Raw genomic sequence first — 16,218 nt, 5'->3', positions numbered from 1 at the left:
TTAACCTTATGAGAATAAGTTGCATACCTCATGGCCTTATAACCCTTCAGTGTGCATTTCCTAGGAATAAGGGTATTCTCTTTCATGACCACATTATGGATAGCAACTGCAGTCAATCTGACACCAGTAGAATACTGTTAAAAATCTGTTTCATTCTGATTTTGTCAATTGACCTGAGAATGTCTTTTAAAAGAAAATTTTCCCTTTAGTCTAGGATTACATACTGCTTGTACGTGTCATATCTTTCATGTCTCTTTTAACCTGAAACAATTCTTCAGCCTTTCTTTGTCTTTTATTGACAGACATAATTGTAAAAATAGTCTTTTTCTCTTTTTTTATTGAAGGTAAAATTCACATAACATTAGCTGTTGAAAGTGAAAAGTTCCGTGGCAGTTAGTACATTTACAGTGTTGTGTCATCACTCTCTCTCTCTTGTTCAGAGTTCTTGTTCCAAGTTTTCGTCACCACACGAGGAAATCCAGTACTCACTAAGTAGTTGTTTCACATTCCCCGCCTCCTTCCAGCCCCTGACAACCTCCAAACTGCCTTCTGTCTCTCTGGATTCACCTATTCTGTATATTTCTTATTAGTGAAAAATCTCTTAAAAAAATAGAATGTTCCTCGCTTTGAATTTCTCTTATTGTTCCTCCTGATTAGATTTAGATTGTATGTTTCCATCCAGAATGCATTACTTAAGTGATGTTTTTCTTATTCTGTAACATGCAAAAGCACCTGATGTCCTTAGTCCTTCATTTTGAGGGTCACTTTTTATCAAGTTGTCAGCTTCTCCATTATAGAAATAAATTTCCCCTTATAGATGTGTTTCCCCTTGCAGGTATTAAGACCATGCGAGTATCCTACTGTGTGTGTGTGTTCGTTCCCCTTGCAGGTGTTAATTAGTCTGTGATTTGTGTGTGTCCCCGCCCCCAATTTTGACTCTGTTAATTCTTACTAAGCTATTCTTAATGTGTTGGTTGCAAAATGACAATTTCCAGCTTCATCACTTTCTCCACATTTATCAGTCAGCTTGCATATTTTCATGGACTTACGAGTTCTGTGGGTTAATGACGCATGATTTTGATTTTCAAATTATCCCCATTTTGACTGATAGAAATCCCATCAGCCTGCCTCTCATGGCTTTGTGTCATGATCTCATTGCTCTTGAGCACATCTTGTTTCCTGGTCCAGCAAGTTATACAAGCTCATTTTATACCCTCCCCTGCCATGGATCATCCATTTTTTTGAAGGACTTTGATTTTGTTCAGTGGGGAGTGCCATTAGAAACCCAGATCTAGACTCTAGGGTGTATTTGGTTCTAGAGTCTTTGAGTGATCAGAGCTGGGAAAGAATGCATCTGTGAACATACAAATTCATATATGTATGAACATATGTATGCATATACACATGGGAAAATGAACACTGAAAGAAAGCTCTGAAGGTGGACTAGCCTTACCAGATGTTAAAGCACATTATAAAACCTCTATAATTAAAAATTGCATCCTGGTGCATGAATACACAGGCCAGTAGAGTAAAATATAAAAGTCCAAATATAGATCCACCATCAGGGTGCTTTTTAAAAGCCTTCAAAAATTAATAACTTTTTTCTGTTATTTGAATTTTAATAAGAAAAATATGGTTGTGAGTTACTAAAGCTTACATGTAGAAGTAATGGTTTTTTGTGTTTTTTTTTGGGTATGAAACACTAAATAGGGTATAATGATAGGATATAACCTTTTAAAATTACAGTCAGTCTGTAGAAAGCTTTTATTGTTTACCTTGAAATTAATCTTTAATTTCTCATTTAGGTCTGCAATGAGAATTCCCTCTTCAAAAGTCTGTCTCGCTATCTGGTACGGCGGAAGGACCCAGAATTGTGGGGTAGTGTGCTGCTGGAAAGCAATCCTTACAGGAGACCCCTCATTGATCAGGTAAAATTTGCAAATGCATTCAAGGCTCATCTTTTTAACTATAAATAAAACCTTTTCCCTCATCATATACCAAATATACTCAAATGGATCATATTTAACTGTGAGAGAAGGCAGTAAAAAATAGAAGAAAATAAAGATTATACTAAAATATATATATATATATATAAATGTTAACAAAAATGAAGTATATCTTCTCCAAGAAAATACATCCCCAAGGAGAGAATTTCATTACATAAGACTCCCTCAACTCATCATGGCTAAAAGGATAACAGTAAATTAAACATTTAATAAAATTAGTAAGAATTGCTGTTACAGATTACCTGAGAAGTAACTAAATTGATTGGAAACATTCAAGACAAGGGTAAATCAGCAAAGGATAAAGACTGGTGAATGATCTAGTAGATAAATGTTAAGTCTCAATAGTAAGCAAAGAAGATGCGAGTTTATAGCTATAAATAATTGAAAACATTTTTTAAAACCTTAAAAATTGAAGGTTGTTAATAATGGTTCTTAAATTAATAATAGAAGTATGAATATGGAAGAGAGTAAATTGAAGAATATTAATTTTTCATTCCTCTCCTAGGAAGCATTTCTAAGGAAAATTCCCAAATTGATACAAAGATTCCTAGAGCAAATATTCATTGCTGCATCTGGGAGTCATGCAAATAGCCATAAACAGAAGAATTACTGAGTATATAATGCCACATGTATATGGTTGAACTTTATGTGACCATTAAAGTGATAATGAGGAGTGGTTATTGGGAATAATTGTTAATCAAGGAAAAGATAGAAATTATGCAAGTAGGGTGATTCCCCTACCCATCCCCCCCCCCCCCCCCCAAAAAAAAAAAAATTGGAAGTACAATTACGGATATATGTGGACTTATGTAGAAAGATCTTTGGGTGGTAAATTATCTCATTCCTTCTTCTCGACCTTTCATTTTCTACTGAGAGGCCAGCTTATTCTTATTAGATAATATCATCAAAACCACCTGGACTCTCAGTACTTATTCTTTGTATATCCTCTGCAGGTTGTACAGACAGCCTTGTCTGAAACTCAGGACCCTGAGGAAGTGTCAGTAACTGTCAAGGCCTTTATGACTGCAGACCTTCCTAATGAACTCATTGAACTGCTGGAGAAAATTGTCCTTGATAACTCTGTATTCAGTGAACACAGGTATGCTATGAGAGAGGTTTCCTGGCTCTTTATAGTCAGTCTTTAATTATGGCCTGTCAGTTTGGGAAAGGAACAAAGAGACAAATGTTAAGAGAATGTTATCTTAATTCTCACTCTTCTAATACCCTCTTGTGACCCTATCTCCCGAGACGAAATACTTAATAGCCACAGTGTTTATTCGTTATGACTAATGAGCCTTTCAAATATTGCATTCAAATCTTTCTTTCTTAAAGGAACCTGCAAAACCTCCTCATCCTCACTGCAATCAAGGCTGACCGTACACGTGTTATGGAGTACATTAACCGCCTGGATAATTATGATGCCCCAGATATTGCCAACATCGCCATCAGCAATGAGCTCTTTGAAGAAGCATTTGCCATTTTCCGGAAATTTGATGTCAATACCTCAGCAGTGCAGGTAAACCTTGACATTACCCGAGCTGATTTCCTGTGTAACGCCTTCTCTTGGTTCAGTGTATGCATTGTCCTCAGAGAAAGAGCATAATTTATTGCTGTGGTAATAGAAGAGCAATAAAATCCTAACCGCTTAAATGTAATTGCTACATGGTAAGATTCATTGTTCTATAACTGATGAAGAATTGGTTGCCTAGGTCTTGATCGAACATATTGGAAACTTGGATCGGGCATATGAGTTTGCTGAACGCTGCAATGAACCAGCAGTCTGGAGTCAGCTCGCAAAAGCCCAGTTGCAGAAAGGAATGGTGAAAGAAGCCATTGATTCTTATATCAAAGCAGATGATCCCTCATCATACATGGAAGTTGTTCAGGCCGCCAATACTAGTGGTATGACTTCTCACCTTTATGCGTTTGCCAGAAAATGTGCCTAAGCTAAGCATTAAGTTTTACATCCATTCTGCATTGTGTTGGAGCTAGAGACTGGTGGTTTGCCCTCCTCCTTATTAAATTAAATATTAATTTAATATTTATTAAATAAATATTAAATTAATATTTAATATTTATTTAATTCTGATATTAAATTCTGATCTAGTTCTAATCTGATAACTTTAAGGAGAAGAGGGATTCAGCTCTTCATTTGGTCAGTAATAATACAGAGACATTAATAGAAGTTTCACTATTTTGATAACCTTTCACAGTTTACATTTGTTATTCTCTATACTGTTTCTTTGAAAAGGAAATTAATAGCAGTTCTCATTTACTTCAGCGAGAAGATAGATGTTGATATCATAGTGTTTGGATTTATTCATTTGTTTTTCTGTACCTAGGAAACTGGGAAGAGCTGGTAAAGTACTTGCAGATGGCCCGCAAGAAGGCTCGTGAGTCCTATGTGGAGACAGAATTGATCTTTGCGCTGGCTAAAACAAACCGCCTAGCAGAGTTGGAAGAGTTCATCAATGGGCCAAATAATGCTCATATCCAGCAAGTGAGTTTCTCATTCAGATTTTTTTTTTAAGGAGTGTAAAAATAGTTGGGTAACTTTACTAGCTTATTAGGATCAACACATGACAACTGAAGTTTCTAAGGAAAAACCTTAATGGGAAAATGTTGTTTCTTCATACTAAAATGAGTCCTAACTTTGGAAAGGAGACTGAGTTTCGGCTTGCTGAAAATGGTTTGTGTTTTTTTCAGGTTGGTGACCGTTGTTATGATGAAAAAATGTATGATGCTGCTAAGTTGTTGTACAATAATGTTTCCAATTTTGGACGCTTGGCATCCACCCTGGTTCACCTGGGTGAATATCAGGCAGCTGTTGATGGAGCTAGAAAAGCCAACAGTACTCGAACATGGAAAGAGGTAATCTAAATGACAGTTTGATTGATGAATTAAGATGCTATTTAGGAATATTCTTTAAACTGATTAATTGAATTAACCAGCCATGTTACACTTGAGTTCACATAACTGAAATTTTTAAAATTGTAGGTCTGCTTTGCCTGTGTAGATGGGAAGGAGTTCCGTCTCGCTCAGATGTGTGGGCTTCATATTGTAGTACATGCAGACGAGTTGGAGGAACTTATCAACTACTATCAGGTAATGCAGTGAAGTCTTTTATGTTAACTGAGATCTTTTGCCACGGATATTCTCATCTTTAATTGCATTTTTCTATTATGTAGGATCGTGGGTATTTTGAAGAGCTGATAACCATGTTGGAAGCAGCACTGGGACTTGAGCGAGCTCACATGGGGATGTTCACCGAATTAGCTATTCTGTATTCTAAGTTTAAGCCACAGAAAATGAGGGAGCACCTGGAGCTGTTCTGGTCCAGAGTGAATATTCCTAAGGTAACTAACCTTTCATTGTAAGGCAACTCTATAGCTAAAACTAAAACTTCAGTTTTCATTAAAAAAAAAAAAAAAAAAAATATTTTTTTTTTCCTGTTAACTAGAATTAGAGACCCATATCTAAAGCAATTAAATCTTCCTTGTGCAGGTGCTAAGAGCTGCAGAACAAGCCCATCTTTGGGCAGAATTGGTGTTTTTGTATGACAAATACGAAGAATATGATAATGCCATAATTACCATGATGAATCATCCGACTGATGCATGGAAAGAAGGGCAGTTCAAAGACATCATTACCAAGGTATGTACCTTGTTTAGAAGATAGTCTTTAGAAGGAGGAAGCTCATGAGGAAATAACTCTACCTCATATATGGATTTTTGCTGTCTTAGGTTGCCAATGTGGAGCTATACTACAGAGCAATACAATTCTACTTAGAATTCAAGCCACTGTTGTTAAATGATTTGCTGATGGTGCTGTCTCCAAGGTTGGACCATACTCGTGCAGTCAATTATTTCAGCAAGGTAATAATTTTTAAAACCTCAAAAATTCATAGCTAGAAACTAAGACGTTCTTGGATAACTTTGTCCATTAGCAATGTACTACATTTGTAACACACCCTTATTTTAAAGGTTAAACAGCTACCGCTGGTGAAACCCTATTTGCGTTCAGTTCAGAACCACAACAACAAATCTGTGAATGAATCACTGAACAACCTCTTTATTACAGAAGAAGATTATCAGGTAAAACATTTTGGTTCTTGCACGTGTTCTCAAAATTCACAACATTTATTTTTTTTTCTCAAAAATCTCAAAATTTACAATTCTCAAAATTGTAAAGTTGGTATGTTTTGCAGTTTAAAAAGCCTATCCCTTAGGACTGTAAACAGTAGGTACTTGTATGCCTTGGATCTAAATTTAGTCAGGTTTTCAGGATTGATAAATATGATGTCTCCTAATTAAATGCCAAGTTTGCAGAGTCCAAGTTAATGCTTTAGAAAAATACGATGGTTACTTCATCCGTAAGCATCTAGATTGTATATTGAGTTGAAAAAGTTTTTGATCTCTTAAACTAGTTCATAAACCTTATATGGTATTAACTCTTTTATTCACTGTTTTTCTTGCCCAGTAGCTTATCAGTACCTGTCTTTTAGTAAACTTTCTTTGTGAAGAATTTTGCAGAAACGTAAAAGTTAAGGTTAAGCTAAATTGCCTTTTCTTTTTCTTCTTGTCAACATGGTTTTCTTTCAGGTGCAGATCCCATGCTGATCTCTATGACTGAATACCATGTTGAACTGTATCGGGAGTTTCCCTAGGGCATAAAATCTTACCCTCCAATTACAAATCTTTGCAGTTTCATAACCATTCAAGTTAGTCCTTTATACCGAAAACCTTGGAGAAAATTGTTCCCTTAGAAATTTTATAGCGTCTTCAAGGACCTTATTGTTAAACAATTAGACTGAGGAATGTTGATACTTGTTCATAGTACAACTTTATTGTTTGATTCTTGAATCTAGGCTGTCTTAATTACAATAATGGCTGATTGATCAAGTCGTATTAAACATATTTATCATGCAAGACACTGATCACATTACATGCAGTCAGTCATATACAGTAATGGCTCATTGATCAAGAATGATGGAACATAAAATTAAAATGAAATACTGGTTTGGCATTTCAATGGCTTTGTTTTATTTTTTAAGGCTCTGAGAACATCGATAGATGCTTATGACAACTTTGACAATATCTCGCTTGCTCAGCGTTTGGAAAAGCATGAACTCATTGAGTTCAGAAGAATTGCTGCTTACCTCTTCAAAGGCAATAATCGCTGGAAACAGAGTGTAGAGCTGTGCAAGAAAGATAGCCTGTACAAGGTGAAGAAAGATGGTGGGGTGGGGCTATTAAGCCAAGTACTAGATGATCTATGTGAGTCCTAAGATGGCATATTAGAAGTGATTACGGTCTATAAAGGTATTAGTTTTTGCAAATACGGGAATTGCCTTTAAGCTCCCAGTTGAGGAGATGATAATTATGTCACTTCTTAATGTTGGAGGCTGTCATATGCTTATGTCAGACCTCTCTGTTAAAAAGAGAATGCTTTCCTTTGTCTTTTCCTTTTCTTTCAGGAAATCCTTAATTTAAATGATATAACTGGGAGTTTTTTTTCCCCTGTTGTGTTATTTAATTTACCAGTTCATCATATTTGAATTTAATGTTTGACTTTCTTCCTTTCCTTTAAATAGGATGCAATGCAGTATGCCTCTGAATCTAAAGATACTGAATTGGCTGAAGAGCTCCTACAGTGGTTTTTGCAGGAAGAAAAAAGAGAGTGCTTTGGAGCATGTCTCTTTACTTGTTATGATCTTTTAAGGCCAGATGTTGTCCTGGAAACTGCGTGGAGGCATAATATCATGGATTTTGCCATGCCCTACTTCATCCAAGTCATGAAGGAATACTTGACAAAGGTAATGGCACCTCTGAGAACTAATTATCTTCAGGATATGTAAAATTCCATGTATAGACTTTCTGTTTGCAAAGGTTTTTTTCTCTAGTATAATTAATTTAGTTGATCATAAAATATTCCTATTCTCCAGTACTTTTTAATACCTGACAAATGACATTAATGGAAAGGTAACTCAGACATATCTTGGCAGAATGTTTACACTCAGAATACCACAGAATGTATTTCTGAAGGGCAGATAGTATTATGTCCATATTGTATGGGTTTTTGTTTTTGTTTTTTTTTTAAATTTGATAGAAACATTTTTTGTCAAAATAATGTCTTCCTCAAATCAATTCTTGTAACTCAGATGACCATTACTTAGTAGTGTAGATTCCCTTCTCTTTGGTTGGTTCTTGACTTTAATACGTATGCCTGTTTCCCATGGGAAAGTTACATCTGTATTCTTAATGTCCTGTTAATCTTCTCAATATTTTGATAGTTTAACCCCTTATTAAAAAATATTACAGGAGGTTAACAATTAATGACACATTTCTTAAAAGTGCATTAAACAAGCTCGGGGTATAATCATCTTATAAAATTAACTTATTCTTCTTAGTATCTGTTTTTGATGTTAGGATGTTTTTACCCTGTCCTGCTGTGGAACATTTTAAAATGGTCTTAAAGGATCCATTTTGTCAAAGCAAAACATGCTTATTAAAGTCAGTTTCGCATCTGATCTTTCAGCATGTCTGAGTTAAAGGCGGGTGTCGGGGTGGGAGGTGCGCTACTAACAACCCCCAGTGTAACAGTATTTCCTTGGGCTATCATGTCATTAGATATCATTGTGTTAAGTTACAGTTTTTTTGAGAAGTAACATTTTTCTGTGTAGAAACTGCTTAAATCCAGTGTAAGAAGAAAAAGAAAGTTGCCTTATCTTAGCCACAGATGAGAAATAGCTTCTCTTCTTATGCATAATGCCAACTTGTGAGACCTGGCTCTAAGCTGCTGTTAACTGAAGTGCTGTAAATTTTACTAGCGATTAAGCTGCTTTCTTTCACACTTGACTCTAGCATAAATTCTTCTGCAATAAGCTCTGAAGTTAAAAAAAAAAAAAATTCTGAGTTTTGCTTCCAGTATGCCCTTTATTTTCACTTCTCTCATACCTTTTTTAGTGGTTAGATGTTTCTCCCCTAAACCTTTGTTGCTGATTCTACCTTTTTATGCTCAATATGGAATTTGATTTTTTTCTAAGCTGCACCTTCTGAATTCCTTTGCAGGTTGATGCAATAAAGGAAAAGGTGAAAGTTGATTCTTTTCCATCTTTAAGTCTGGAGGACTAAGTCTAAGGAATTTGCATGATTTTTTTTCCTTCCTTTTCTACACTGCTGCTTCTGCTTTTTCCCCCCAGTAAATTTTCACTAAAGCCTCTGCAAGTCCCTTAAAATATAACTATAATAGAGCTCTAGGACATTAGTAGATGTTTGCTACTAATCGGCTAATAGGCTTTAGGAAGGGCAGGAGGCTAATCAGTAGTTGGTTCACAGTCTCTCTTAAATATATTATTAAAAACTGAGCATGTTGAGTTTCCATATTAATTCCAAAGTTTCAGGAGATTTCTCTTCCCTGTCAGGGTATCTGGACCATAATAGGATTTTCTCAATACTTTAAGTAAATTTAAACAGCCTCTGGTATTATTTTGTGAGCGTGCCTGACAGTTGTTGAATTTAAATACGTATATATATGCCCTAAAAGGCTTTTGGGGGTTTTTTGTTTTTGTTTTTGTTTTGTTTTGGTATTGAAGGACTGTGATCCAGTTTCTGATCTCTTGATTCTTACTAATTTTTTGCTGAAAGTAGATACAAGAGATACTAGCTGCTTCCGAAGAGACTTTCCTCATGTTTCTCCAGGTGTCCAGTTCTTATGGTGCTAGTTCATTTTCAAGAGGAATCAAAACTTTTAAAATCATCAGATTAGCTTGCTATAATTGTTGCTAAGCAACATGGATTATTTCTGTAAAATATGGAACCATATTAACTTCTGCTTTCTATAATAAGGTACATCTCTGAAAGCTATAAATTTGCTGTTACTCATCCCTTTGGCTTGTCCAAAGTCAAATTTAGGCACCTTTTGGTTGCTCCTTCCTTCATTGGCTTGTCTCCATCCCGGTATAAATGAAACAAACTTATAAACTTGTGTCTGGTATCAAATTATGGTGAGAAAAGGGTGGGAAGATAAAGGACAGTTAAAACAATTTAAAATAATTTGGAGGAGGGGACAGTGCCTTGGAATTATGTTGAACCAAACCAGAGACACCATTGGAACTTAGGGCAAACCTGAGTAAAATGCATTGTGCGTGAGGCCCTTCAGCAGCTAGTAAGCAAGGCAGTTAGAAAGCGTGTGTGTGAAAAATAGGTAATTGAACTGCAGTGTTATGCGTTGTTTTAAATCAAGCATGTACAACAGTCATTGCAATTACATCATACTACTTTCGAAACTCTTCAAGCATTGCTGTGGGCTGTGTGTGTTTCTTGAGAGCCTGTATAGCAACAGTCATCTTCAGATCTCACTTCTTGCTTCAGTACTTTTGCCTTTTTTTCATGCACACATACACCAAAATAACTGGCTGCATGTTAACTTTTCCTCTGCAGCATATTGCAGTCTTTGTGGAAAAGCCTTTTACATTATCATGAATTTTCAATAGTACAGATGGAATTGAACTCAGTGACATGTTTACCTGTAATTTTTCTTTTTTAATCCAAGGATCAGAAACTTTTGTTACAGCTCTTAACAAAAGCTTGTGTTCATAAAAGCCTTCTCTGCTTTTCTGTTTGGAGGAGTCCAAATTGGGTCATTGGAAACAATAATTGGATATTGCTGAGCCAGAGGCTGTCCCATTAAATAGAAAAATCAATTTTTGCTTAACACGATGCTCCTCCTTCACAGTTGTTACTTTTTGTGTTGTCTCTGTGCCCAGCCTGCCTGTGTCTGTGCCTGGGCATTATGACAGTGCTAGCTCTTCTAAATCTTGAACATACTTCCTGTCTTCAACATCCAACTCAGACATTAACTTTTAAACACATATTCACTTTAGAGTCTTTTCCTTGAAAGTCTGGCAATGTATTATGCAATGGGTTTTTTTGTTGTTTGATTTTTCTTCTTAGAAGTTATTAATGTACACTCATCCATGTACTTTTTTTAAATAACTTCTTTAGCTCACTCTTGGATACTTAGCAAAACCCCATCTGACTGTCCTTGGTGGCACAGGTTGTACTTTAAATTAGAGAGCTGTAGTGATTGTTAAGTTTGGATGCCAAACAGCGTTTCTTGTGGTACTTACACTCCATAGTAGTCTTTAATTTGATAGTGGGGTAATTTTAACACATGAGCCCTTAGGTTATAAAATTTAAACAATGAAATACAGAAGCAAACTAATAACCCATCTTCCTAGGGTAGAAAAACCACATTTTATCTGAAGGTGTCTAGAGTCTGACTCATATCACTTTTCTCACATTTTGCTCCCTGACAAATTAGGGTGGATTAGACCCACATTTAAGATACTCCCTATAAAACAATTAAAATACATGTAAAATACTGTCCTAACCTTAATGGCCTGTGTAGGATTGAAGCACTGTTTTTTAAATAGCTGCAAATAGAAACTAGGTGCTGCTTTAACCTTTCTGGGACCAAGTCTTTAAAGCCTTTTCACTGAAGTCCTGCATGTCTTTTTTTGTGAGTGATTTTTCACTATTTACCTTTTTGAAGGACATGCAGTGAACACTCATAAAAAAGTTCTATCCTGCACTCTACCTCCCCATCTCAGCACCCTTAGGACTTTGAAACCCTCTAGTAATAGATAACATTGAGATTTGAAATTTAGTTTTACATCAAGTGTAATGATATACCAGTGATAAGACTATATAGTCTAAAAGACAGATACAGAAGTTTAAAGGCAAATGGAAGTGGTATGGTGATTTCCTAGTCTGTGTCCTGCTGCCATCCTCCCTAGTCCTTCACAGAATTCCAGATTCAAACCGTGCTAATGCCAGAAGGAGCTTTGTAGATTTTCTCATTCAGCTGCCTCACTATATAGACAAGGAAATTTGAGGGTCAGTGCAGTGGTTTGCCAAGGTCATGCAACTAGTTAGGTAGGGAAGGGTCTATGTATTCCAGCTCTTTTCTTTCACTAATATGTTTGGACTCCTCTAGAGTATTATTTCTGTCTGATACTATCCACTTTAATTTAGAATAGCTAGTATATAACAGTCATTTATTTCTTGGGCTTAATTAAAAGGTAAACATTTCTTAAAGAAGTTGGGGAAAAATCAGGCATTCCTTGGTTACTTAGAAAACAGAGCATTAACACATGCAGCCTGTCTTTATATAAAAAAGATTAAATATGGAGCCACTTGAATCTTAAACTTCAGCCGGCACATAATCAATATTGACAGAAGTTGTGCACAGTGGGCAAAAAAGATTGTTGGTTCTGCAGACATACTTACCTAGTCACAAGACTTACTTCACTTTTTTGAATACCATTTCCTTTGGGGAAGGAAGTCTTGTCCAGTCATGAGTTCATCATTGTTATCTTTAGTAGGGCTAAAACTTCATCAGAGAAAGTGGTTCCTCTGGTTATCTCCCTCCCTCAGGCTGGCTGCATCCTAGCATGCCCAGTTTTAGCCTGGCGTGAGCTTTTATGGCATTTATAAATCCCTCCTTCCTGAGGGTTTATAATGACAGTGCTAAAAATCACCTTGACTGAAGTATGAACATTGCCATTGAATTTGAAGGGGCCTGAGAATGTTCTTTCTACTCTAGTCTGTTTTATTTTGACAAAATTTAACATACTAAGGCTTTTCCACTTTCTGCCATAAATCTAGGTTTATAATAGTTTTGAGGTTCTAATTACCATTACCTGTTTTTCTCTAGGTGGATAAATTAGATGCTTCAGAATCACTGAGAAAAGAGGAAGAACAAGCTACGGAGACACAACCTATTGTTTATGGTAATCTCTTTCTCTGTGTAACCTCAGAAATATAGTAGACAAACAGTTCATTCTAAAGTGCAAAAGCTCAGTAAGTTAAGGAATAAGTCTCTACTGTCATTTTTTTCTGAAAACAGCCTTAGAGCAGGCATTGACCTTATTCACTAAGATAATTTTAAACGCAAAGATAATCTCAGAAAACAGTTTCTTGAGATCAGAACCTGATGGATCTATGGCCTGATCATGAGTTATTGCCTATTCATGAGTTACTGACAAAAATTATTGGTGAACTCAGTTTTCAAAAGTGGAGAAGGTGAGAGATCATGCCATAGTCATCTTAAGTATGCTTTACAGTAGTACATCTCTTTAAATTCTGACTGAGACAGATAACTGAATAAATAGTTTCCATTTGAAGATTTTCCAGAGAGGATCTTCAGACTCTGAATATTTAAGGCAATTTAATGTTTTCTTACTTGGTGCCTTTCTGAAATCCTTCCCCTTTCTGTTTCTCTCTCTGAGAGAACAGTGATTTGAGTAGTGAATTTGAAGTGTGTAGGTTATAGCACTTTAACCAGGTGGTGTTGGGAGGAAGGTATACAGTTACAACTAACCTGTTAAAGGAAATGATAGTAAACAAATCTATTGTGGCATTATCTCCATTTTTTACTTTACATGAAAAGGACTTTGGGAATTTAGATGACAGGGTAGTTTTGATAAAGTTGGAAAACATAAAGTAGATTCTCAGAGATGGGAACAAGATGCTTGACATATTTGTGACAAGAAACAAGGTAGAAACAGGGTGGGTGTAATAATTGGGGGAAGCTACTGAATGGCTTCTCTTCAGGGTGTTTAGATGGATAGTCCTTGTAAGCAGTTGACAGTGGGGTTGAACCAAAGACAGCTGTTGACAGTGCCACCTTCTCACCATTCCACCCCCCGTACCACACACCCACATACCCGCACACACTCAGTCCTGGCCAGCTGGCTATGGAGAAGCATGATGTTAGAAAGAACTACTCTGGTACTTTGTCAGGCAACCTCCTCCTGCCCCCATTGCCTTGAAGTTCTCTGCTCTTTATTAGAGATTTGCACACTCATGGGGTTTTTCTTTATTGTTCTTGTTTTCTCATGATTCCATTGTGATACAAAGAAACTGAGAAGCTTAATGAAAAAACAACATGCTTATGTTGTTTAGAAAAAAAAAGTGGGGTTGAAATTTCAAGGTAGATGTCAATATCAAAGCTAGAAGTGGATTTTTAACAAACTGCTGGTTCCTAGAGTTCATTCACTGAAGACAGTTTGGATTTTTATTCACCAAAGGAGAGACATTAGGTCACTTGTGGGAGAAATACTACTCTGGATTTACATTAGAGACAGAGATTAAGAGTACTTCTTTTGCAGGAGGTAGGGAGAGGTGTTAGGTATGTTCTTCTATTTAGCCAGTTTCTCCACAGGTTGGTTCCTCTGTACAGTAACTATTTAAACTTCATGAGAGTGTTAGCTTAGTATTTGAAAGAGGTTGTATCCTCTAATGTATTTCACACCTAATGCATATTTGAATATGTCTTAACTTTTTCATTTTGGTACTGGATACTTGGTTTTGTTACCATTTAGAGACATCTAAATCAAGAATTTAAATCTTAACTTTAAAAGTTCAGTTGTGTTAAAAATGTATCTTAAAAAATTGTTTTCCTGTGCTAATTATATCGTCATCAGATAAAATGTGCAAACACTATGTGGTGGTAATAGGCTTATTGCTGAACGTCTTGCCTAAGCATGTCAAGCATGCATGTGCATATTGCTTTAAATGACATATGAAGTAACATCATTACTTTTACAGTTCTGGCCCTTGGCCCTGCATGGTTTTTGTTGGCTTTTTAGGCAGAACCCTTCCCAGGGTGACTGCCATGCTGAAATTGAGACAGTCAGTCAGAAGTGTTCCCTCCCGCCCCCCGAAATTCATTCCAAGCTGTGGTTACGCTGCTGCAGTCGGGTCGGGGGTGCGGTCATCCTGCGGTGCTAACAGTGTCTCCCGCCTCCTCGCCCTGCCCTGCCCCTTTCTGCTCTCTTCTGTAGGTCAGCCCCAGCTGATGCTGACAGCAGGACCCAGCGTCGCAGTCCCTCCCCAGGCGCCGTTTGGCTATGGTTACACTGCGCCAGCCTACGGGCAGCCGCAGCCTGGCTTTGGGTACAGCATGTGAGACGGAAGGCTGATCCTGTAGTCGCCTATTTTCGTACCGAAACATCGTCTCTACCCGCTTCTCAGTTTATAACGGGAAAACAGGCACATGTTCTTGTAACCTTTATTTCATGAAGGACTACTTTTCGTTTCTAACTATAAACTCGGATCACCTATGTTTAAAGCTTATTTCACATTCCGCATCATTTTAGAATTTATTTTCAAAGGGGAATAGTTTCAATGTTTTATTCACTTGGGCTTTTCTTCTTCCCCCCCTCATTCTTTCAAGAACTGCTTAATATTCAATCTATTGTGAAGAACCTGATTTGCACTCTGTAGCGTTTAAAGGAAAAAAAAAACAAAAACTCTAATATTGAATCTCTTAAATTTAGTGTATGTAAACAGCTTACAGTATGTATTGTCTAAATGCATTTAAATCTCTTTTATTCAAAGAAAAGCTAAAGCAAAAATACTGGTATATGACCATGCAAGACTGTCAATGCCAACAAAGACAACACTAATGAGCATATCCTCCGTGGGATTGCAGTGCTCTCCAAATTGTTTAAAAAATGCATTACAGACAACTTGCCTGACTTTTAAATGAGCATAAAAGGCCCTCTAACCTATGCAGGTTTCCTCATTACGCATATAGAAAATGCTAGTGTGTTTTTGCTCACTTCATATGTAACAGGTGCCCTTACGTTGTGCTGTATCCTGTGCTTTTTCTGTGGGACCATTCCATTCAGGAACAAAGAGCACCATGATTCCAATCTGTGTGTATTTACTAACCCTTCCCTGAGGTTTGTGTATGTTGGATATTGTGGTGTTTTAGATCACTGAGTGTACAGAAGAAAGAATTCAAACAAAATATTGCTGTTCTTCAGTTTTGTTTGTGGAATTTGAAATTACTCAAATTTAAAATAAATTACTGGACTGTGGAAATAACATGGAGAATGGCAGTTTTACTTAAATCTCTCTTAAACCACAAGAACCATTTCGTACTGGATACTAAGGTAGTATAGGGAGAAGGGGGGTAAGGGCTGGGACACGTGGAAGCACTGCATCACACTGTGTGCGCTCCAGTCGTTCGAGAGGTCCATGCAGAGGCCAGAACAACCCATCAGTGCTGACGTGGGCTACCTCCATCATTTCAGGCAGCACTTCAGCTGTTTATCTGAGCATTTCATTCAGATGAAGAGATCATGGATGTTATATTAACTTGAAATAAGAATGTATAAGCACATAGTCAACATGCTGTT

General features: G+C 36.7%; 1 protein-coding gene across 6 annotated transcripts in view; it reads left to right on the top strand.

The window, feature by feature from the left end:
- The window catches only part of CLTC (clathrin heavy chain), a 75,266-nt gene that overhangs the window by 49,632 nt on the left and 9,416 nt on the right, over nt 1-16,218 (top strand). For 2 of the 6 annotated variants that reach the window (XM_055577435.1, XM_055577437.1), the window contains exons 18-32: nt 1,806-1,928; nt 2,960-3,105; nt 3,339-3,522; nt 3,716-3,908; nt 4,349-4,506; nt 4,713-4,877; nt 5,004-5,111; nt 5,195-5,362; nt 5,511-5,660; nt 5,750-5,881; nt 5,990-6,100; nt 7,060-7,230; nt 7,600-7,821; nt 9,077-9,097; nt 12,726-12,801. In XM_055577435.1, coding sequence (XP_055433410.1) covers nt 1,806-1,928; nt 2,960-3,105; nt 3,339-3,522; nt 3,716-3,908; nt 4,349-4,506; nt 4,713-4,877; nt 5,004-5,111; nt 5,195-5,362; nt 5,511-5,660; nt 5,750-5,881; nt 5,990-6,100; nt 7,060-7,230; nt 7,600-7,821; nt 9,077-9,097; nt 12,726-12,801 — 2,128 coding nt within the window. Of the gene's footprint in view, nt 1-1,805; nt 1,929-2,959; nt 3,106-3,338; nt 3,523-3,715; nt 3,909-4,348; nt 4,507-4,712; nt 4,878-5,003; nt 5,112-5,194; nt 5,363-5,510; nt 5,661-5,749; nt 5,882-5,989; nt 6,101-7,059; nt 7,231-7,599; nt 7,822-9,076; nt 9,098-12,725; nt 12,802-14,856; nt 15,896-16,218 lie in introns of those variants that run through there. The other 4 variants (XM_055577438.1, XM_055577439.1, XM_055577433.1 and 1 more) reach the window with 3 other exon arrangements.

This window comes from Bubalus kerabau, chromosome 4 (genome assembly GCF_029407905.1).
Source record: "Bubalus kerabau isolate K-KA32 ecotype Philippines breed swamp buffalo chromosome 4, PCC_UOA_SB_1v2, whole genome shotgun sequence".
NCBI classification, from domain to species: Eukaryota; Metazoa; Chordata; class Mammalia; order Artiodactyla; family Bovidae; genus Bubalus; species Bubalus kerabau.
Note: the sequence above shows the minus strand (reverse complement) of the source record. Positions and strands in the feature narration are given on the sequence as shown.